At 46.9% G+C, this 24,186-nt stretch overlaps 1 protein-coding gene across 2 annotated transcripts in view; it reads right to left on the reverse strand.

Moving 5' to 3' along the window:
* The window catches only part of SGCD (sarcoglycan delta), a 349,857-nt gene that overhangs the window by 64,071 nt on the left and 261,600 nt on the right, over positions 1–24,186 (reverse strand). For both annotated transcript variants that reach the window (XM_077326433.1, XM_077326432.1), the window contains one exon: positions 2,060–2,132. In XM_077326433.1, coding sequence (XP_077182548.1) covers positions 2,060–2,132 — 73 coding nt within the window. The remainder of the gene's footprint in view (positions 1–2,059; positions 2,133–24,186) is intronic.

The raw sequence follows: 24,186 nt of genomic DNA on the forward strand, positions 1-24,186 counted from the left end.
TGAAAAAAAATGATTCAAAAATTCAGAGCGAGACAGTCTCGCTCTTCAGTGGACAGAATCGAAAGTGCGGAGCGATACTGTCTCGTTCTTCGGAGCGAAAAGGTTTGTAAAGCGCATATAATTATTACAAAATAAATAAATAATACTCACCAATTATAGTTGCACTATTTGTTAGTTAACTTTAACTTGTACAATATCACAACAATCTAACTTAGAGTTATATTATGCTGTAATTTTACCCTAATAATTACGGGAAATCTCCTGATTCATAGCATGCTCCAAAATCTGCTAGTAGTACTGCCACTGCCGTTCCAGACTTTGGCCTCGCGATTGACCAATCACACAAGTGGCAGTTGCCCGCAGCAATGCTCGTAGTATTCATGTGTTTTGGAACAGCAATTCAGTGGCACCGCATGAACAATAGCAGTGCGCGATTGCATATATCTCAATGCAAGTGAGGGAGTATGCTGAAACCGAACTAACGTCCAGTACGTTGTTCAAAGAAAAATTAAGCGTTATGAGCAGAATACATAAATCAATTTTTCTAAATCTTCTCTTCTTTTATGCTTTCACCGCCCCCTTACAGTTATTCATCGCCCCCAAATGCACCTGTGGCCCATCACTGCCCCCCTGGATCGCTGCAGCACCCACGAGGGGGCGGTAGAGCCCACTGTGGGAATCACTTATCTAGTCCAACCCCCTGCTCAACGCAGGATCAGCCTAAAGCATCCTAAAGCATCCAAGAAAAGTGTGTATCCAACCTTTGCTTGAAGACTGCCAGTGACGGGGAGCACACCACCTCCTTAGGCAGCCTATTCCACTGCTGAACTACTGTGAAAAATGTTTTCCTGATATCTAGCCCATATTGTTGTACTTGTAGTTTAAACCCATTACTGCGCGTCCTTTCCTCTGCAGCCAAGGGAAACAACAACCTTCCAAATACTTAAAGAGGGCTATCATGTCCCCTCTCAACCTCCTTTTCTCCAGACTGAACATTCCAAAGTCCCTCAACCTATCTTCATAGGGCTTGGTCCCTTGGCCCCAGATCATCCTCGTCGCTCTCCTCTGTACCCTTTCAATTTTATCAACGTCCTTCTTGAAGTGAGTCCTCCAGAACTGTACACAGTACTCCAGGTGTGGTCTGACCAGTGCCGTATACAATGGGACTATGACATCTTGTGATTTTGATGTTATGCCCAAATACATGTGATGCCCAGACATCACAAACATCACATTTGTAATATCTCATCTTTATTACAAATACTAGCCCAACTTTAATTCTTTAAGCAACTACATGAGAAAAGAAAAGCAAGATACAAAATTGACAGCCAAGAGCTGATGCCAATCTAGTGAGAACAGGTGCCATGTCTGATCTCCCCGAAAAAGTTGATTGTGCACTTGTAAAGCAGCTTGGGATCCAAGGCCATTTGTTAGGAAAACTATGATAGAAAATCTTTAAAGAATGATGGTTGTGTAATAACCTGGAACTTATTGTTCTTGATGACACACAAGACATCAGTAATGGTTGCAGTGATGAAGAAGCAAAAGGAAGAGAAAATACACCAAATATATGTGCCTTTGAAGGAACTATTAAGGCACTGATATGTGAGAAGGCTATGCAAAAAGGTTGATGCTCAGGTAGACATGCAGTTGTGAATCATACGTTATTTTAAATAAGTGGATGGAAATGCTTGCCCACTCATTGACAAATAGGGACTACTGCCACCACTAAAAGATGAACTGGAGGAAATGGCATCTACATCAGAAAAAATACATTTATTAGATTCCAATCTCTGTGCCAAAAGATAACTCAGTCACTGCATCATTCTTCTGCCTATACACAATTTGTGATAAGAGTGTGGCCTCTCATGGCTGTCAATTTTGTACCTTGCTTTTCTTTTCTCATGTAGTGGCTTTGTTCAGGCTCCTGCCTTGTTGCCATCTAGTGGCATTTATTTAATGATGCAAATATATGTTGCCTCTTTTATTCAAGGGCTGAAATACCAGCAGTCAGAATGCAGAATTCCTTTAATTTATGGCAGACAATGCCAACATTTACCTTAATTCCTTGAAGGGGTCTGCCCTGATAGTGGAAGTTTCTATGGATTTAGGGAACACTGTGCCTTCTGCTCCTGAAATAACAAAACAGAACATAAGTTGTAGAAGTCATTAATTGTCAGCAGGGAAATGAAACTCAAATTGCAGTTGGTACAGTTTGTAGCTAATCTAACCCCAAAACAGCTCTAGTTTATCTTAATAAGTGTCCAGGATAAAGAGGCTAAGGGCTCCCCGCCCCATGTGATAGGCCTGTTTTTCATTACAGAAGTACGTACAGGTTAACAAAGTGTAGAACATTCTACAGGCATGTAAACCAGTTTGCTCTTTTTCTCTTTCTAAAAAAGTAACTGTATCGGTACAATATATGCTGCACTTCTGAAATGATGCTAGACTTGAATGCTTTCGAAGTCTCAAATAGATGGATAATACCAATATCACATCAATACTGTCAATAGCTAGCTGAGTGGATGCATTTTCTTTTATTTCCATGCAATCAGGCCACTACAGTACATCTGCCTATCAACTAAATTTTAATCCACAATTACCCCAAGGTCTCGTTCACACACAGTGTTACCCAGAAGCGTATCCCCCATCCAGTACGTATGCTTTTCATTTTTCTGACCAAAATGCAGAACTTTACATTTATCCTTATTAAATTGCATCTTGTTCTCATTTGCACATTTTTCCATTGTGTTCAGATCTCGTTGAACTCTGTTTCTATCTTCTGGAGTATTAACCAGTCCTCCCAATTTGGTGTTATCTGCAAACTTGATGAGTAGTCCCTCCACCCCCTCATCTAGATCATTAATAAATATGTTAAAAAGTACCCGATCAAGAACCAAGCCCTGAGGTATCCCGCTACTCACCTCCCTCCAGTCTGATGAAACACCATTGACAACAACTCTTTGAGTGCGGTTCTCTAAACAATTCCCTATCCACCTATCTGAAAATCCAGATTGCAGTCCTTCAACTTATCCATCAGAACATCATGGGGAACCTTATCAAAAGCTTTACTAAAATCCAAGTAAACGACATCAACCGAATTTCCATGATCCAGCAAACCTGTTACTTGATCAGAAAAGGAAACCAGGTTGGTCTGACAGGACCTGTTGGAGACAAATACATGCTGACTTCCCTGGATCACCAAATTGTCCTTCAGATGTTTGCAGATCGCTCCCTTTAATATCTGCTCCATTATCTTCCCCACAACAGAGGTCAGAAACTGTAGTTTCCCGGGTCATCCTTCCTCCCTTTTTTGAAGATCGGAATAACGTTTGCTCTCTTCCAGTCCTCCGGGACATCTCCAGTCCTTAAAGAGATCCCAAAGCGCCTTCCAATTGGACCTTCACGAGGACAGGACAGAGCTCTACCCAGTCGGGATGCACAAAGCCTCAAACAGGTCACGCCCACTCAGGACTTTGGCCCAATCATTGGGCTAAAGGTATGACAGGGCCCACCCATCCAGCCCAGCTAGGGGCAATCTGGAAACATCACTACCAGTCTGCCCCTGACCACCAAAGGGAGAGGAGGTCAGTAGGGCTGCCAAGGGGGATAAGAACAGAGGCTTGGACAGGCTGTGCCAGCCCTTTTCGCCTCAGGGCTGTCCTGACTGTCACATCCAACTGTAACATCCCTCCCTTTGCCTCAGAATCCTGACAGAGTTGGCAGGAGGTTGCAGAGTGCTCCCCCTCCCCCCCTTCAGGCCTGCTGCGAAGGAGCCTCTGACAGGCCCTGACTGAGGGGAGGGAGGCGTTTCCAAGAGCAATGCAGGGGAGTCTGAGGGCCTTCCTTTTGAGGGGGGGGGGAACTTTCCCCTTCTGCCAAGCAGTTGGCTGACAGGGAGGCCACAGAAAAGCCCCTTCTCACTTAAAATACTGCTGTGGCCGGCCATGCTGCTGGAGGGAAGAAAGCAACTCTCTGCAGATTTGAGACCTACCACACAGGGATGTTGTGCAGGTTAGACTGGAAGCTGTTGCAGAAGTTCTTTTGCCTCCAGTTTCATCTGTCCAACAGTCCTGTGCAGTAGGCCTCAAGTGTTTCATCTCCACAACAACCTGCATGGGAGGCCTTAAATGTTTCTTCTGCACAACAACCCTGTTCACCATTAAAAACAGCTGTTTCTGCTGGAGAGCTGATCCTTAAAGTTTGGATGTGAGATGTAATTCCAGGAGATCTCCAGCCCCCACCTGGAGGTTGGCTAGCCCTGGGTTGGAAATATTTCTGGGGGTTTGGAGTAGGGCCATAAAATGGTAGTGCCTCAGAGTCCACACTCCAAAGTAGTAATTTTCACCTACAGAGATGATCATTATAATCTAGAAATGAGTAGTAATAGTAGAGATGATAGGAGAGGCTTGCAGGATTAGGTTGGGGTGGAGTGGTGCAGCTGTGTCCCCCCTGGCCTATGGCCTTTGGCCAGCCCTTACCAGCAATGGTGTGTATTTTGGGTCACAGACAGACGAGGATGGGTCCTGTGAGTTTCGAAAATGCAGGAAGCTGCTGTGGCCGGCCATGCTGCTTGAGGGAGGAAACAGCCAAGCAACTCTCTACAGATTTGAGACCTACCACAGGGTTATTGTAAAGGTGGGACTGGAAGCTGTTGCAGAGGTACTTTTGCCAAGATTTGCCAAGTGAATTTTTTCAAGATTTGCCTGGTAAATGAAACTCCTATGAACTCAGGTCAAAGTGTTTTGGCACATCTACAGATGGCCGTAGCCAAAGGATAGTGTCTGGGTGGCAGGTTAACATGGATAGAGAGGCTGTCGAGAGGCATTTAGCTGCACTGGATGAGTACAAATCCCCAGGTCCGGATGAAATGCACCCGAGAGTACTCAAAGAACTTTCCAGAGAACTTGCAAAGCCCTTGTCCATCATCTTCGGAACCTCTTTAAGGACTGGAGATGTCCCGGAGGACTAGAAAAGAGCAAACGTTATTCCGATCTTCAAAAAAGGGAGGAAGGATGACCCGGGAAACTACAGACCAGTAAGTCTGACCTCTGTTGTGGGGAAGATAATGGAGCAGATATTAAAGGGAGCGATCTGCAAACATCTGGAGGACAATTTGGTGATCCAAGGAAGTCAGCATGGATTTGTCTCCAACAGGTCCTGCCAGACCAACCTAGTTTCCTTTTTTGACCAAGTAACAGGTTTGCTGGATCGGGGAAATTCGGTTGATGTCATTTACTTGGATTTTAGTAAAGCTTTTGACAAGGTTCCCCATGATGTTCTGATGGATAAGTTGAAGGACTGCAATCTGGATTTTCAGATAGTTAGGTGGATAGGGAATTGGTTAGAGAACCACACTCAAAGAGTGTCAATGGTGTTTCATCAGACTGGAGAGAGGTGAGTAGCGGGGTACCTCAGGGCTCGGTGCTCGGCCCGGTACTTTTTAACATATTTATTAATGATCTAGATGAGGGGGTGGAGGGACTACTCATCAAGTTTGCAGATGACACCAAATTGGGAGGACTGGCAAATACTCCAGAAGATAGAGACAGAGTTCAACGAGATCTGAACACAATGGAAAAATGGGCAAATGAGAACAAGATGCAATTTAATAAAGATAGTGTAAAGTTCTGCATCTGGGTCAGAAAAATGAAAAGCATGCCTACTGGATGGGGGATACGCTTCTAGGTAGCACTGTGTGTGAATGAGACCTTGGGGTACTTGTTGATTGTAAACTAAACATGAACAGGCAGTGTGATGCAGCGGTAAAAAAGGCTAATGCCATTTTGGGCTGTATCAACAGGGGCATCACATCAAAATCACAAGATGTCATAGTCCCATTGTATACGGCACTGGTCAGACCACACATGGAATACTGTGTGCAGTTCTGGAGGCCTCACTACAAGAAGGACGTCGATAAAATTGAAAGGGTACAGAGGAGAGCGACGAAGATGATCTGGGGCCAAGGGACCAAGCCCTATGAAGATAGGTTGAGGGACTTGGGAATGTGCAGCCTGGAGAAAAGGAAGTTGAGAGGGGACATGATAGCCCTCTTTAAGTATTTGAAAGGTTGTGACTTGGAGGAGGGCAGGATGCTGTTTCTGCTGGCTGCAGAGGAGAGGACACACAGTAATGGGTTTAAACTTCAAGTACAACGATATTGGCTAGATATCAGGAAAAAGTTTTTCACAGTCAGAGTAGTTCAGCAGTGGAATAGGCTGCCTAAGGAGGTGGTGAGCTCCCCCTCACTGGAAGTCTTCAAGCAAAGGTTTGATGCACACTTTTCTTGGATGCTTTAGGATGCTTAGGGCTAATCCTGCGTTGAGCAGGGGGTTGGACTAGATGGCCTGTATGGCCCCTTCCAACTCTATGATTCTATGATTCTATGATTCAAAGGCATAAGTGGCCCAGAATGTCAAGTGTAGTTAGCTTTACAGGAAAGTAGACAGTGAGACTTCGCAGGAAACTAGGTGATACACTTTTATTAGGCAACAGCTTGGCCTTGCAGACAACAACAGGGACTGCAGTTGCCAGCAGTAGGTCTGAGGCTTCAGAAGGGAAAAATGGGCAAATGAGAACAAGATGTAATTTAATAAAGTGTAAAGTTCTGCATCTGGGTCAGAAAAAATGAAAAACATTCCTGCTGGATGGAGGATATGCTTCTATGTAACACTGTGTGTGAATGAGACCTTGGGGTACTTGTTGATTGTAAACTAAACATGAACAGGCAGTGTGATGCAGCGGTAAAAAAGGCTAATGCCATTTTGGGCTGTATCAACAGGGGCATCACATCAAAATCACAAGATGTCATAGTCCCATTGTATACGGCACTGGTCAGACCACACTTGGAGTACTGTGTGCAGTTCTGGAGGCCTCACTTCAAGAAGGACGTAGATAAAATTGAAAGGGTACAGAGGAGAGCAACGAGGATGATCTGAGGCCAAGGCCCCCTTCCAACTCTATGATTCTGTGATTCTGGGGCCACGTGCATTCCTTTTGAAGGGATGCATGTGAGGGGAGAGAGCTTTCCCTTCAGACTAATTGCCTAGAGACGAGCTGTAGTTCCAGGGAATTCTCAGACCCCACCTGGAGGCTGCCACATCTAAACCTCAGGGGGATACAATGCTACACAGTCACCCCTCCAAAGTAGCCACTTTTGCCTGCAGAGCTGGTCTGTATAGTCTTGAGATGAGCAACAATTACAGACCCCACCTGGAGGTCGGCTGTCCCTGGTCTGAACATATCCCTTGAAGTCTGAAAGTGGGGCCTCAAAAGTGTGTAATGCCCCTGCAGCTACCTAGCACCCCCAGACCTTTTTCAGGTCAAGAAAACATTGCAGAGAGGAGGTAAGGTTGCCAGACTGGTGTAGGTTCATCTTCTGGAATTACACACTATCTAGGTGTGCACAAACCTGACTAAGGTCAAGACTGCTGTGCACAGAGGGACCTCCTCTTAGGGTTGCCATCTTCCAAGTGAGGCTCTCTACCCCACCTCCCTCACGGAGAGCCTGTTATGAGGAGAGGAAGGGAAGGCCACTGGAAACTGTTTTGAGACACCTGAGGCCTGCTGGGTGTCTGCGGCCCATTCCCAGTTCTCTCCGACCTCTCTCAACCTCACATCCCTCACAGGTTTTCTGTTGTGGGGAGAGGAAGGGAAAAGGTGTTTGTAAACTGCTTTGAGATTCCTTTGGGTAGTAAACAGCAGGGTACAAAAATCCAGGTCTTCTTCTAAGGAGCAACCGTGAAAGAAGCATTTGGGCACAGAACATTTTATCAACAGTAAAAAAATGGAGACAGAAGAAGTAGGGTGGACACCTGTATACTGTGACTACCCCATGTGTATTAGGGCAGGAGGACAAGGGAAATGATGTTGAATGCAGAACTGGGAGGATTTCGTTGCCATGTAATCTCCCCCTAAGAAGATTTTCCAGTCTGATTTTCCCCTCACATATCTGAAGACATGGCTCTGGAAAGCTCATCTGTAACCACTATGCCATAATTCCTAAAGGTCAGTCCTTTTCCATATTCAGTGAACATTCCACACCACAGGTTCTTGACACCCATATCTCCACATCCATGCCCTCATTTGTCTCCACACCACCACAACCTCCCACACAACACACACATTTGACCCCATGCCCTTACAGACTGGACAGCCCCCCCCCTTCCTCTTCCCACCGCTAAGTTCTAGTACCTGTTGTATTCCTGGATATAACAGGCTTTGCCCCTAGTATTTTATAATTGGCATATTCTTTGGGACGCTCTTCCTCTTAAAATACGTATAACTTGACAACAGCTACTATACTACATTTGCTCCCAGCACAGTCAAAGAAGTGCATGTATATTAACACAGGATGGCCTTCACTAAAGACAACACAGATCCAAATATGCCTTTTTTCTTTAGAGCATGGATATTAGGAGACTGCTGCACTTTGTTATGCTGGGATCTATTTGCAACTATTTAGTGCACTGCTAGCTATATGCTGGCTTCATCAACTATTTGATGAAGACACCATATGGATAGCTATAAAAGTCAGCTGCACACAAATGCGGCTGCTGGCTCACCAGCAGACCGCTATTAGCGATGCGGTTGGATTCAGCCGCAAGGAGAGAATGCCACTGGACTCACCCCCCACCTTTTCCCTGCCAGGCACGCTGAAAGGGCCAGCCTCATCCGGCCATGGGGAAGGCTCAGGAAGGGGGGTGGGGCCTGGATCCTATTTAGCTGGGAGTCCATGTTGGAGACCTCCCTTTGTTCCACGGCTCCCAGCACTTCAACTGTTTGACTCTCATCATTGGATCTCTAGCAGGTATTCTGCATGGAGCCAAATAAAACAGTTTAAAAAACAACCAGTTTAAACCGCTCCATTATATTACAATCGTTGTTCTGCATTGAATATAATCTGTTGAAAAACTACATTGCAATGCTCTCTGCATAAAACAATTCATAGCCCTGCCCCCTGTAGTTTTACCAACTTTGCTTTGTTCTCGAATGCAGTCACTAATCTGCATAACTAAAGATCTTCTCTGCATGGCTAATATATTATCTCAGGCAGGCAGGAGGAATGAATCGGTGAAAAGCATCTTTCATAAACAACGCTTAAAAGACACTTAAATCACCAAAGAGGCAGTTCACCATGCAGAGCAAAATCAGTTTTGCAGAGTAAATTAACTCTTCTGTGCAGAGATCAGAAAAACAACGGTGTATTTAGTGAGTTTTCACCAGCTTATCCATCATGCAGAAAAGGCCTAGGTTTGCTGGAGTGGTGAAGGGGATAGCAAAGGGGTGGGAGTACTTGCATTCGAGCCCCCCTCTTCCTTTTGGGGAGGCTGAGCTGTTCCCAGCAGGAAAATCTCCTGGGAGAGCACCCGAGGGTCTGTACATGTTTTTTCATGCCGTGGCAGCCCTGCACCCCACTTGGCATTAGTCTCTGCTTTCCTCATTCGCTCTGCCCTTTATTCTTGGCCTTCACGGAGGTGCTGGGTCTCACAGTGGAGGGCTCACCCTAGCCTCTTTGAGCTGTTTCCCCCCCCCCCTGGACTTAGGTTTCTGTGGGATGGCATGGGATTCCATCTCTATTTTCCTCACATCTGGGTCTTGGGGGAAGGGCTCTGGTTGAGTATTAGGACATCTGCTTGGCAGGCTGGGAGTTTTCAAAGGTAAAGGATGGCTTCTTTAATTTATTTATGTACATAAGCACAGCCTTGTTGAGTAAGAAATTTCAGAAGCTTTACCCCTGCATTAATGGGATACAACTATTTCCATTTGTCTCCCCCCCCCTTTCTCTCTCTCTCTCTCTCTCTCTCTCTCTCTTTTGGGTAAGGGGAACATGCTAGCTAGCATTTTGCAACCTTTGTAATGCTATGATAAGGATGGGTGTTGGATTTGCCTTGTTTATCATTCATCTTCTTAAAAAAAGTGTAAAGGCTCTCTTCTTTTATAATCAGTATAAAACGTAGATGTCCAATGACCTCTGATTTCAGCTGGCTCTGGGCTTGCCTAATATGTTTTACATTACAGGGCAGCATGGTAACTTACCAAAAATGAAAAGTAAATAAGAACACAAAGTTAGGAAAGGGGAAAAAATCATCAGGCTAAGTTTATCACTTAGTACACTTTGTAACTTTGTTCACGGAGAGTAATCATTTTATCTTTTTGCCTTGAAGAGAACCACCAAAATTGGGGAGGGGGGGAAATGAACCTTGAATTATACTTGGGAATATGTGTTGAATTGACTCACTTGGGAGGCATTTAGTAATGATACTAGCATGCCCTTATATCACCATTTCCCCAATGAATCTGGGGAATAGAAACCTGAAGTCTGAGGTAATACCACTGGTATCTTTACCATATGCCATATGAACCAGGTTCCTGTGCTAACAACCTTGGAAAAGGTGTGCTGTGCTACAGCTGGGCTCTTAAGAAATTTGGCATTGTGCATCAAAGGTAGGGTTTTTTTCCTCCCTATTCTTCTTGCCACAGGGATTCTTTTGCATAAGAGATTGGAGATGCTTTGAGATGAAATTGGCTAAAGTAGTGCATGCTAACACATACCCACAGATGGCTTCTGCAAGAGGTTAAAGCATGGCTGTGGGTAGTTGTGACTTTCCTGCATTCCACAGGGGAGTTGGACTAAATGACCCTCGTGTCCCTTCCAACTCTATGATTCTGTGGTCCTATGATTCTACTTTGCTTTGTTTTGTCCTGCTACAGTTCAAATTAATGCTTGTTTTTCTGACACAAACCACAGTATTTACTTGGGGAAAATAATAAAGTTGGAGTAGTTCTGCGTGGGATGTGACTACCTGAGGAGGTGGCAACCCCTCCCCCCCCATCTTCAAGCTGCAGATGGTCAGATATCTATCCTGAAGGCTTTAGGCTGATCCTGCATTGAGCAGGGGGTGGGACTAGATGGCCTGTATGACCCCTTCCCACTCTAGGAGTCTATGAATTTGTTATGCAGAGGGTAAGTCAAGATAAATCAGAAGATTTTCCTGTGCTTGAATCCTTATTGACTATTCTCACTGATAGGAAGATATCAGCATGTCTGTAGGTCTGTGAGGGGAGGGAGAATCAGTACCCACCTTTTTTTACCCATGTCTTCAGCCCCTTCCTTCTTGGGGAGGAGGCTAAAACAGTTGCAGGTTCCTTTGAGACTCCCGTCTGGCAGCAGCGCAAGGTATACAAACTTACTGTCCTTTCCCTTTCCTTTGATGGAGCAATACTGCAGTCACGGCAACTGTTGGCAAGCTCCTTGGGGCTCTCAGATGGGGTTAGCTTGTAGAAGAGGCCTGGGGGGAGGGGCGTAGGCTGCAGCTGGTAAGGCACTTTCCTGTCTGGGAGTTCCACCCTCCCCTGTTTAACTTTGCTCTGGAATTGCCCATTCGCTGGCTTTCCCTCCTGTGCTCTGCCTTCTGGCTTGCTGTTTCAAACACGATGGGGAGAAAGGCTGCTCATATGACCTATAACAGGCGCTTAGGGATCTGAACCCAGTTACTTTCTCGGTTCAGTTTTCTCTACAGATTGATTCAGTAGCAGGCAGCATCTGCTTGACATGCAGGGGGTTGTTTCCATGGCATCTCCAGTTTGTAGGACCAGGCGGGTGCATGATGGAAGTGATCTGTTTCCATGCCCTGGGGGCCAGTCAGAGTGGACAGGACTGACCTTGGTGAGCCAGTGGTCTGATTCTTTTCAGTGGACCTCAAAGCTCTGGACATGCATTGGGAAGCAGAGACACCATGGCTGGCATGACTCTGCCCCCATCCATGGTAAGATATGAGCTGCGACACACTTGAGTTTTTGAGACATATATATGTTGATTGATAGTTGGTTAGATAGATAAATATATAAATAAAACAAGCTTTAGTAAATAGGACCTCGACCAACCACTGCAAGAGTGGTTCTGACAGTAGGATTGTCATCTTGTCAGGTCCTTCACCTGTGAAGGTCTCGGGTCTGTTGGTAGACGGTTTTCTTTGGGGTCAGTTGGGGCTTCTAGGTATTTCCCCCATCTGTTGAGCCTCCCTGAGCTTTATAGATTATGGGTACACTAGGGGCAAAACCCGTTGTATCCAAGAATACAATGGGCGCTAGAGCTTGGCAGTGGGGAAGAATAAGGAGAGGAGTTGTCCAGTCTGTAAGGGCATGGGGTTGTCATGTGTGTTGTGTGGGAGGTTGTGGTGGCATGGTGGCAAATGAGGGTATGGGTGTGGAGATATGGGTGTCAAGAACCTGTGGTGTGGAAAGTTCGTTGAGTGTGGGAGAGGACTGACCTTTGGGAATTTTGGCATAGTGGTTACAGATGAGCTTTCCAGAGCCATGTCCTCAGATATGTGAAGGGAAAATCAGACTGGAGACTCTTCTTAGAGGAAGATTACATGGCAACCAATTCCTCCCAGTTCTGTGTCATTTCCCTTCTTGTGTGAATTAGGCCACATTCACCGAAATGCCCCTCTGCCCTAATACACATGGGGTAGTCACAGTACAAAGGTGTCCACCATGTTCCCTCTATCTCCCATGTTTTCACTGTTGGTAAAATGTTATGTGCCCACATGCTTCTTTCATGGTTGCTCCTTAGAAGAACGGATTTTTGTACCCTATTGCTTACTACCCAAAGAAGTCTCAAAGCGGTTTACAAACACCTTTTCTATTCGTCTCTCCACAATAGTCAACCTGTGAGGTATGTGGGGTTGTGAGAGATCTTAGAGAACTGGGAATGGGCCGCAGTGACCCAGCATGCCTCAGGTGTCTGAAAGCATTTTCCAATCGTCTTCCCTTTCTCTCCCCATAGCAGACTATACATGAGGGATGTGTGGTAGCGAGCCTCACAGGGAAGCTGGCAACCCTAAGAAGAAGACTCTCTATGCACAGCAGTCTTGACCGTAGTAAGGTTTTTTATACTGTTTTTTTTTATTTGCCAGGCCAAGGTTATTTGCCAGGCCAATAAGTCATTACAGTTACTATGTGTCTCCAGACATTTACTTGTTCTCTATTTACAGTTTCAGGCTGTAAATATTTATTTAGATCTTCCTGCACTTTCCAGACTCACAGGACTGATGCTGGTCTGCCTTTCTGCGCCCCCGAATACAAACAGTTGCTGGTAAGGGCTGGCCATAACCCATAGGAGGGACACTCCTGCACCACTCCCTACCAACTGCAGGCAAAAATGGCTCATTTGAAGGCTGGACTCTGAGGCATTGTATGATTTTGAAGTCCCACCTCCAAACCTCCAAGAATATTTCCAACCCAGGGGTAGCCAACCTACAGGTGTGGCCTGGAGAGCTCCTGGAATTACAGCTTACCTGCAGACTATAAAGATCAGCTCCCGAGGCAGAAAAGGCTACTTTGGACAGGGTTGTGGTAGAGAAGAAACATTTAAGGCTTCCCTCACAGATTGTTGTTGAATTGAAAGACTTGAGGCCTACTGCACAGGGTTGTTGTGCAGATGAAACAGGAGACAAAAGAGCCAGTTTCCTCTGCAGAATAACGCTGTGCAGTGGCCTCAAATCGGCAGAGAGTTGCAAAGAAGAAAGACACATGGCTTGGCTGTGTCTAACCTCCGGGCAGAGCAGTATTTTAAGTGAAAAGGGGCTTTTCTGTGGCCTCCCTGTCAGGCAACTGTTTGGCAGAAGGGGAAAGTCCCTCCACTCAAAAGGAAGTCCCTCAGGCTTCCCTGTGTTGCTCTTGGAAAGGCCTCCCTCCCCTCAGTCAGGGCCTGTCAGAGGTTCCTTCGCAGCAGGCCTGAAGGGGGGGAGGGGGAGCACTCTGCAGCCTCCTGCCAGCTCTGTCAGGGTTCTGAGGCAATTTACAGTTGGATATGACAGTTAGGACAGCCTTGGGGCGAAAAGTGCTGGCGCAGCCTGTCCAAGCCTCTGTTCTCATTCCCCTTGGCAGCCCTACTGACCTCCCCTCCCTGCGGTGGTCAGGAGTAGACTGGCAGCCAGACTGGGCTGGGTGAATGGAATTTTGGTCTGTCCTGGTGAGGGGCCAATAGGAAGGTGCTTTGCGCGCCTCCCCATTGGCTGCTTGGCACTGGATGGACACTCAGAGGGCCCAATCAGGAGCCGCTTTGCAGTTCCTGATTGGGCCCTCTGAGTTTTTATCCTGGACAGGGCCCGCCCTAACTCCTCCCCAGGTGGCCTTACCCTTTTATTTAATAGGAGCGGTTAAAGATAGTTGACCTCTTATCCTCTCACTCTGCCTCAACCTCTATTTTATTTATTTATATTTATGTACCGCCCTCCCCTGAAGATCAGGGTAGCTTACATAAAACATAGGGAATAATACATGGAGCTCAGTTTTCAATAACAACAACAATAATATTAACATTAATAATGTTATTAACTTTAACCGGGGAACTGGTGCAAACAGGTCCAGGGCAGAATGTATGGATGGATTTCTGTGGGAGAGAAGCAGGGGATGTTGCTGGATTCACTCTATCTCAACCAAATGCCTGATGGAAGAGCCCCCTTTTGTAGGCCCTGTGGAACTGTTTTAACAATGAACACCTCCTATATACGCTGGGGCCACTTTATGTTTCTACCTCATGGCTCTCATGTTCGTCAGCAAACAAAGTAAACATATCATTTTCAGTGGTCCTTTCCAGGAACCATCCTTGGCATTGGATGCCCTGTCCCAAGTTGGGGGAGGGGGTCCCGGGGCCTGCTCCCAGCATGGTTCTTGACTTGGATGCTTTGCAAGAACTTTTAGAGCAGTAGGAATGGCTAATGCTGCAGGTAAACTAAGGGGCAGCCCAGGACATTTTGAAACAGTAGGAGCAGCTATGACAACATTGGCTTGTGAGATCCCTGTGAACTGGATTGTCTGTTTGGAACACTGCCCACTTGGGGATGTGGAACGTAAAACAGCAGGGGGTGTTTTCATTAGGCTTTCTTCTGTAGCTGGTTGGCAGCATTTTCTTATTCACTGGGCTTGTGTAGTTTTTGTTATCAGGCAATTCCAACCTTGGCAGTAACCTGGCCTTCTTTACTGTTATTCTATATTGTAATGGCCTATGGCTACATGCAATAAAATCTAACTTGAAACTTGAAAACTTACTTTTCTTCTAGAGACTAATTCTCTGGATAACCAGCACTGTGTTTTGTCTGTAAGTTGGCACACAAACAAGAAGAAGAAGAAGAAGAAGAAGAAGAAGAAGAAGAAGAAGAAGAAGAAGAAGAGTTGGTTCTTATATGCCACTTTTCTCTACCCGAAGGAGGCTCAAAGTGGCTTATAGTCGCCTTCCCTTTCCTACCCCCACAACAGACACCCTGTGAGGTAGGTGAGGCTGAGAGAGCCCTGATATTACTGCTCGGTCAGAACAGTTTGATCAGTGCCGGGGCAAGCTCAAGGTCACTCAGCTGGCTGCATGTGGGGGAGTGGGGAATCGAACCCGGCATGCCAGATTAGAAGTCCGCACTCCTAACCACTACACCAAACTGGCTCTTTCAGCATGTTTGCATCATGGTTCCGCTTCTAGCACTTGGCATTGGGCTCTAGATATCCCAGCCACTTGGTGCTGACCTGTCATGGGGTCCAGGGACAAAGGTGTTTCCATCTGTGAGGGTGGATCATCTGGGGGCCCATCATCGGGGACATGGCAGTTATGGGAGAAGTTCCACAGCAAGTATTTTCTCCACAGGAACTTTTAGGGGGGTTGTGGGCCTCATTGGCTGCAATGGTAACCTGGGGGTCCTGACTGGAGACCTGGGGGTCCTGACTGGTGGTTCGCCCTCCATGGGTATCATGATTATCTGTCCCATACTGTGGGCTAATCGATTATCTTTCAGATTCTCTAGGCTTCATCAGAGTGCCCTGGCTGTCAGGCATGGTATTTTCCTGGGAGAGGCAGTCTCCAGTGGAATCATGGTGGGGCTCTCGCCTGGGACTCAACAGTCTTCTACACATCGTTGATGTCATCCAGATGGTGCTATTCAGCAGTGCAGATTCTAGTTGGCAACGCAGTCCCTTATGCTGGCAGGGCAAATCATTGTCCTATGGGCAAGAAGTTACCATCTGGACCCAGTTGGGATGTAGTCCTCTGGTTGCAGGCCTGCCGTCATGCCTTGAGGGCATGAGGAGTTTTCTGAAGCAGCTGAGGCTTGAAGTGCCAATCCTGCAAGGAGCTTTACAGCCACCTGTAGGAGCCCACTGAAACCTACCTACTATATTGGATCCAGACTTGTCATTGAAGATCATGTAGGACTTGCTTGTCAGCCGGATTGCGGCTGCGCAAGGAGGGAAGAAGCAACATGGCAACGCTCCGCAAGTTATCTCTTTTTATTTCTTTTAACCCCCTTTTATTATTTATTTATTTATTTATTTATTTATTTATTTATTTAGATTTATATACCGCCCTCCCCGAAGGCTCAGGGCGGTTTACATTAAAACTAATCAACGATACATGAAACAGTCTTCGTTAAAACATACAGTAATTAATAACAGTGGTTGTAACCATATAACAGAATAATGTAACAGTATAACAATATAATAAAATAATATAACAATGGAACGGTGCAATACCACAACAGTTCCAGAGTGCTCTGGTGGAGTTCTGGGAGGAAGGGGGGAGATGGTGGGAGCGGGGGAGCGGGGGCCCTTCATTCACTGTTGGTTGTGCCTGGTCTCAACCAAATGCCTGGCGGAGGAGCTCCTTTTTGCAGGTCCTGCGGAACTGTTTAAGCTCCGTCAGGGCCCTGATCTCCTCCGGGAGCTCGTTCCACCAGGTGGGGGCCAGAACAGAGAATGCTCTGGTCCTGGTCGAGACCAGGCGGACTTCTTTAGGGCCAGGGACCATTGGCCGGTTGGTGGCGGTGGAGCGCAGAGCTCTTTTAGGGGCATAGGCAGGGAGGCGGTCCCTCAGGTACACTGGGCCCTCACCGTGAATGGCCTTGAAGGTAATTACCAGAACCTTTAGTCTGATCCGGAATTCAACTGGCAACCACTGCAGTTGGTGGAGAATGGGCCGGATGTGGGACCTCCACGGTGTTGCTGTGAGTATCCTGGCCGCTGCGTTTTGGACCAGCTGTAGTTTCCGGGTCAAGGCTAAGGGCAGGCCTGCGTAGAGCGAGTTACAGAAGTCCAGTCTAGAGGTGACAGTCGCATGGATCACTGTGGCTAGGTGTTCCGGGGCCAGGTAGGGCGCTAGTAGTTTGGCTTGGCGGAGATGGTAAAATGCCAGCCGCGCTACCTTTGTGATCTGGGCTTCCATTGTAAGGGAAGTATCCAGAATCACGCCTAGGTTCCTGGCGGAGTGAGCCGTAGAGAGCTGTACTCCATCCAGGGCAGGCAGGCACGCTTCCTCGCATGGGCCCTTCCTACCCAGCCACAGGACCTCCGTCTTTGAAGGATTGAGCTTCAGACGACTCTGCTTCAGCCATCTCGTCACTGCTTCCAGGCAGCTGGCTAATGCTTCTGGGGGGGAGTCAGGGCGGCCATCCATCAGGAGGAAGAGCTGGGTGTCATCGGCATATTGATGACAATCCAGCCCAAACCTCCGTACCAGTTGTGCGAGAGGGCGCATAAAGATATTGAATAGGATAGGAGAGAGGACCGCTCCTTGTGGGACTCCACAAGTAAGTTGATGACGGTCTGATGTTTTGTCTCCAATTGCAACCCTCTGTCCATGATCCCGGAGGAAGGAGATCAGCCATTGGAGGGCTGTCTCTCGTATTCCGGCATCGGTGAGGCGGCGAGCTAGAAGCTCATGATCGACTGTGTCGAACGCTGCTGAGAGGTCTAGTAATATCAGCTGTGCCGACCCGCCTCGGTCCAACTGGCGACGGAGGTCATCCGTCAGGGCGACTAGCGCTGTCTCTACCCCATGGCCAGGCCGGAAACCTGACTGGGATGGGTCTAGGACCGAAGCTTCTTCCACGTACTCTGTTAGTTGGTTTGCAACAGCCCTTTCAATCATCTTCCCCAGAAACGCTAAATGCGAGACGGGTCGATAGTTGTTGGGCTCTCGCGGGTCTAAGGATGTTTTTTTCAGCAGTGGGCGTACCACAGCCTCTTTCAGTCCCTCCGGGAATTCTCCCGTTGTGAGAGATAGATTGATTATCTCCCGGAGGGGGCCCTTTATCCTTATGTCCGCTGTTCTTAGGAGCCAGGATGGGCAAGGGTCTAGTGGGCATGTGGTTGGCCTCGCTGTTGCTAGTATCCTGTCCACTTCGGTCAGCGTGAGTCGTCTGAAGTTACTCAAGGTATTCTCCAAAGACGGCCAAGGGGCCTCTAGTTCACTTTCTGTATCTAAGGTTGGAGGGAGGTCATGGCGGAGTGTCGAGATTTTATCCGCAAAATGACTCGCGAATGCCTCACAGCTGATATCCAATTTGCTACTGTTTTGTTGCCCTTCAGCCAGGGCAGTAAGAGACCGAACTACCTTAAACAATTGAGCCGGGCGTGAGTCTGCGGATGCGATGGTAGCCGAGTAAAAATTGTGTTTCACTGACTTCACCGCCATCTCATAGGCCTTCATCTGCATTCTATAAGATGTTCTCGAGGCTTCGTCACGAGTCTTCCTCCAAACTCGCTCTAGCCGTCTCAGTTCCCGTTTCTTGTTGCGAAGCTCCTCGGTGTACCAAGGGGCCCGCTTGAGACGGGGCCGGAGAGGGCGTCGGGGGGCTATCTCATCAATGGCAGCCAGCAGTCTGTCATGCCAGTCGCTGACCAGGCCATTGAGAGAAGTGCCAGGAGGCATTGGCTCCCGCAGAGCGTTCAGGAATCCAATTGGATCCATAAGTCTCCGCGGGCGAGCTAAAATTTGCTCGGCGCCCAACTGAGGTGGGAGTGGTAGCCATAGCCGAGCCTTCAGGGCATAGTGGTCTGACCATGGCACGGCAGTTGCCGTGACCAGATCCACATTCAGACCTACACCGAAAATAAGATCCAGAGTGTGACCTGCTTGGTGGGTGGGGCCAACAACAAACTGCGAGAGCCCTAGTGTCGCCATGGTTGACACTAGGTCCTGCCCAGTTTTAGAGGACAGCAGCTCAGCATGGACATTAAAGTCCCCCAGGACTAATAGACTGGGAAACTGTAGCGTCCAGGCCGCCACCACCTCTAGCAGGGCAGGCAGGGCATCTGGTGGTGCATTGGGCGCGCGGTACACTAACCAGATGGCCACGCTCTCGGTTGATCCCCATCCGAGGCCAACACATTCAATGCCTGGTATTGATGGCGCAGGAAGGGCCCTGAAGGAGAAAGCCTCTCAGGTCAGGATTGCCACCCCTCCTCCCCGCCCCACTGTCCGAGACTGGTGGAGGACAGAGAACCCGGCAGGGGCTAGGTCTTTGAGGGCGACTGTTTCACCTTTCCTGGTCCAGGTTTCTGTCACGAACGCCAGGTCCACTCTTTGCTCTGCAAAATAGTTTTGCAGGGTAGAGGTTTTGTTGTTTATTGACCTGGCGTTGCACAGCACCAGTGTCAGAGGCGGGTTATTCACCTTTGCCTCCACCCTAGTGTCGCGAGGGATGGGGCGGAGTCTGGAGGGGGCCCGTGTATGGTTGATTTCCGGGCCCCTTGGTCGCCGCCATCCGCTGTCTCTGCCTCTGCCCCTTATTGTTGGGATCCCTGACCCTTTCAGGGCCCCCGCTTTCTCTCCTTCCTCCGTTCTTTCAAATATGATGGGCTCCATGGACGCTGTTGGTTTTAGTTCTTGGTTTTGCGGTTTAGCTAGGGTTGTTGCCCACCCTGGTTCTGTGCTTATTGCTGGTTTCTAATGTAGGTGTAGGGTTTTGTGTATCTGTGGAAGGTTGGTCCCGATCGCTATTTATAGCCTCTCAGGACTTCCCAGTTCCAATTGTGACAGTTATGTGCTATGTGTAGGATGTGTATCTGGAGGGGTAGCCCCGATCGCCTGTTGCGGCACCTCAGGGTTGCCCAGTCCAGGGTGTGTGGTGGGTGTGGTGTATGTGTGGCCTCTGTGTTATTTCATGTTGTGATTTGGGACTGGAGGTTTGTGGGTTGGGTGGAATTGGGTTGGACAGTTAGCGTTGTTTGGCAAGTGGAGGGTGGGTTGTTAGGTATGGTCTGAATTAATTAGTTGTTAGAATTGGTTGATTGGGGAGGGCGGAGCCATGGCACTTGGATAGCTCGAATACTTCGAGCTCCTGTTCCACTGAGGGTCAATCACTGCTGTGATTGACAGAATCGGGTTTTGGGTACGCAAACCCACCTACCATCTTCTCAGGAATTCCTTGTGAATCTCTGGGGCCTTTCTGTTCCGCAGGGAATTTAATACTCCCTGGAACATAAGCTCAGTGTGCACAGGGTCCAGCAAGTGCCGTTCGCCATTTTAAAACTTTCGTCTTTTCTTACAACTCTGCAATCTACACAGCTTTTACTTTAATCTTCAAAGCTAATTGGATTCTTCCTTGCAAGACTTCTGACTCATCACAACTCCGGAGTGAAAACAACTGGCAGATATCGGATTGAGCCTACAAACAGTGAGTGGGGGTTTCCCCCGGCACCTTCTCCCTTTGGAACAAACTCTCGGCGTGAAGAGCTGCTCTCCTTAATTTAAGCAGCTAGAGTGACAAGGAGATAAGTGGGAGAAGGTAGAGAAAGGGGCTAAGACAGCCAGAACACCCCCTCACCATTGTTTATAAACCGGAGATTGAAAAAGCAGATATAAGGACTTCGCGAGAGTTCTGCGAGAGTTCTGTGCCAGAACGAGATTTCAGGCTTGGAAAAGCTTCAACAGGTCATCAAAGCGACGGACGACAGCTGGTGAAGAAAATAGTTTCGGTTTCCCATTGGCAACTACAGGGACTAGTGTGTGCAAAGAGACAAAATTTTATCTGGAGTGCTATTTTTGGTCTTGTCTTTCTGCTTTGCTCTACAATCGCTCCTTGTTTTTTAACTGTCTTTTGGCTGATTTCCCAGGACTCTGAGTTTTATAAGGAGGGACCTCTACTGATTATTTGCAAAATTGCAAATATATTTTGGAAACAACATATGCATAATTGATTAAGTCTAACAAAACTCCAAACCTGGAACATGTTTTCGTTTAAAAAATTTGCATATCTTCTAGAGAAACAAACACAAGACCTGAAAGAATCTATAAATGGCTCACTTAAAAATATGCTCATGGAGTTTAAAGGTATTAAGGAAGAAGTCTCCAACAGGAATGATGAACCAATAGTAGTGGCTGATGATAGCTCTAAACAAGGTGGAAAATTATCAGCAGAAGAGGAATCTGAAATTATGGAGATGGAAAAGGGGATGTCAGAGTCTTGCAGCTCAGATAAGGACACCCTACCTGAGAAGATATATAGCCACTCCAAAGCAACAATACACAAGAATCAATTAAAAGACATATGGATCTGCGGTGAAAGCAATCGATTGAAAGGAGCTTCATGGAAAAACATCGGTACTGATATTGGAGTCCAGGAGGTACAACTGCTTCAAGATTTATCGATGTGTACTCCGAGGGAAAGACTACAACTGTACTTTCCCAGCGAAAGACCAATAGGACAGAACATTAGTCAACGGGAGCCACAAGACGTAATAAGCCTCGATATGAGACCCCCTTAAGAAACTTGGGGAATGGAAATGTAACACAGTGGTTGAAATTCTTTTCCTCTTTTCCCTCCTTTATGTAGCCATATAGGCAATATAACTAGTTAAGAAGTTAATCTGGGGTCTAAGATCTTTTAAGTAAGCTGAATTTGTATTATTAAACCTAATTTCGCAGTGTCTATCAGCCCAAAATCAAAGCATAACTAAAAGAAGACACCTAATGGAATGGGCTTATATTACAGTGTGGGGTTTTAGATTTCCTATGATAGCTGAATTTGAATTATCTAACATATCTCTGTAGTGACTTTCAGCCTAAATTTAAAGCATAACTAAAAGGAGGTTTCTAACTGAGGAGGTGTAAATATAACTAACGAAAAATCTATTCTACTAATTAATGAAGACTCCATTTTATTATTTCTGGTATTAACAATGTACACTTATATATATTTGTTTCTCTTCTTTCCGTACAACTAAGCAGGCTTATTTTTTTTTCCTTTTTCCCTTTCTCTAGTGGAACTGTGGAGGGCTCTAGGAATACGTTAAGCATAAACTGTTTATGATTGTTAAAACTATCAGAAACTATGCAAACAAATGTTGAAATGATGGTAACAAGGTAGACTTCTCTTTTTAAATGTGGTGCAAACGTGAAAAAGTCTATAAAAAGTCTATAAGCTTTGGGTAAAAGTCCATAATATTGTAGCCAGTCTTATAATCTTAAATGGAGAGAAGAGGGTTTTTAAGATTGAAACGGAGAACCAAAATGTTTTTCCACAGTGCTTCCTAACCCATATACAGAGCTTCTTCTTCTATGCGACGACGGCAGCAAAACTAGAATTGGCCAAGAAATGGAAAACACAAGAACTACCCTCGACAGAAGACTGGCTGAATAAACTAGCTGATCTTGCCAAGATAGCCAAACTGACACTAATAGTTAACGGAAGAATAGAAGAGGCCTTTCAAGAACAATGGGGCCCTTACCTGAACTATTTACAAAAGGGATTAAAATGGGGAACCAAGTGTATCAAATGAAGAGCATAGCTCTCCTTTTCTGTATTAACAATGTAGATTGCATGTATCTCACTGTCTTCAACTTTGGAAAAATAAAATAAAAACTTTCTATAAAAAAAAAAAAGAATTGGTTGATTGGGGTGGGTTTGGGTGGTTCAGTTGGTAGTTGGGTAGTTCAATTGGTTGGTGGAGTTGATTGATTTGGGGTGGCTTGGGTAGTTCAGGCGATAGTTGGGTAGTTCAATTAGTTGATAGAATTGATTATTTGGTAGAATTGATTGTTTTGGGGTGGGTTTGGGTAGTTCAATTTTAGGATTTAGTTGATTAATTGGTGGAATTAATTGTTTTGGGTGGGTTTGGGATAGTTAAATTGATGGTGGGGTTGTGGTAGATCAGTTGATGATAATTGTTCGGATGGGTAGATGGGTAAGGTGTTAATTTAATTCGGGGTCAGTTAATGGTCAGATAGGTTGTCGTTAGGTTGAGGGTTGGGGGTTAATTCTTCTCCCTTTTTTATAATTCCTGTGCATAGATTGTTGTCTCTTTCCCTCCCTTTTAAAAATTTTTCTCCTTTTTCTATTCCCCCCCACCCCCTCTGCTCTTTCCCTCCCCCCCTCTTTTCCCCTCCCCTTTTCTGTGCACACCACAATGTTTCCACTTGATTCTTCTCTTAGTTTGTTTGAAGTTTTCCTCTTATTCTCCCCCTCCCCTCCGTTTTCTGTCTGTACAGTTTTTCCCGCCTAAATTCTTCCCGCTTTTTTCTTCCCGCCTAAATTCTTCCTGCTTAATTTCTAGTGGTTTGTTTGGTGTTCTTTTTTCTTCTGGGTGTGCCCTCCTCCCTCCCCTTTGAAATAGGCATCAATCTTAGTCAGCTCAGTTAGTTCGTTTGATTTCCCTTCCCCCTTCTGAGAATGTCTGTTTGTGCCTTCTTCCCTCCCCCCTGCAGATAGGATATTTGTGGCAAGTCCCCCCCCCCCCCAGGATTTGGTATTAATCTTATTCAGTTCGTTAGTCCGTTTGATTTCCCTTCCCCCTTCTGAGAATAAATAAATGGTCCGTTTGTACCTTCTTCTCTCCCCCCTACAGATGGGATAGTTATGGCAAGTCCCGTTCCCCCCCCCCAGGGCTTGGTACTTCTCTTTCTTTATTGTTCTGTAGGTGAGTGTTCCTTTTCCTTTCCTTCTTTCTTTTCTGTTTGCTTCTTTTCCTTGTCGCTCGGCTGTAGTGCAGGGTCGGCAATGGGCAGGCAGCAGCAGCAGAGGGTCAGGCTCTATTTGATGGCAGTTGGGCACGGGTGGTGGACGTGGCGCAGCTATGGCGAGGCGGAATCAGTAGAAGTCCAGGCTCTGTTCCTGCGGGGTCCTGGCTCTGATCGGGCGGCAGCTGTGGGCTTGAATGGAAGGCGAAGCGTGGTAATGGCGTCCTGTCGACCTTCGGCGGTGGAACAGCCGCAGCAGGGGGTCCGGCCCCGTTCACGTGGTGGCCGCGGTGCTGATGGTGGGTGTGGCACAGTAACAGCGGTCAGCTGTGGCTGAAGTCCGGCTCCGCTCGGGCGGCTGCAAGAGGGTCCCTCTGCAGCAGGCCGTTTCCCGCAGCGACATTGACAGGCCGTTCCAGTGGATCTGCTGGTCGGCTCTCCCTGGCTGTTCTCAGCAAGCT

The sequence above is a fragment of the Paroedura picta genome, chromosome 3 (assembly GCF_049243985.1).
Source record: "Paroedura picta isolate Pp20150507F chromosome 3, Ppicta_v3.0, whole genome shotgun sequence".
NCBI classification, from domain to species: domain Eukaryota; kingdom Metazoa; phylum Chordata; class Lepidosauria; order Squamata; family Gekkonidae; genus Paroedura; species Paroedura picta.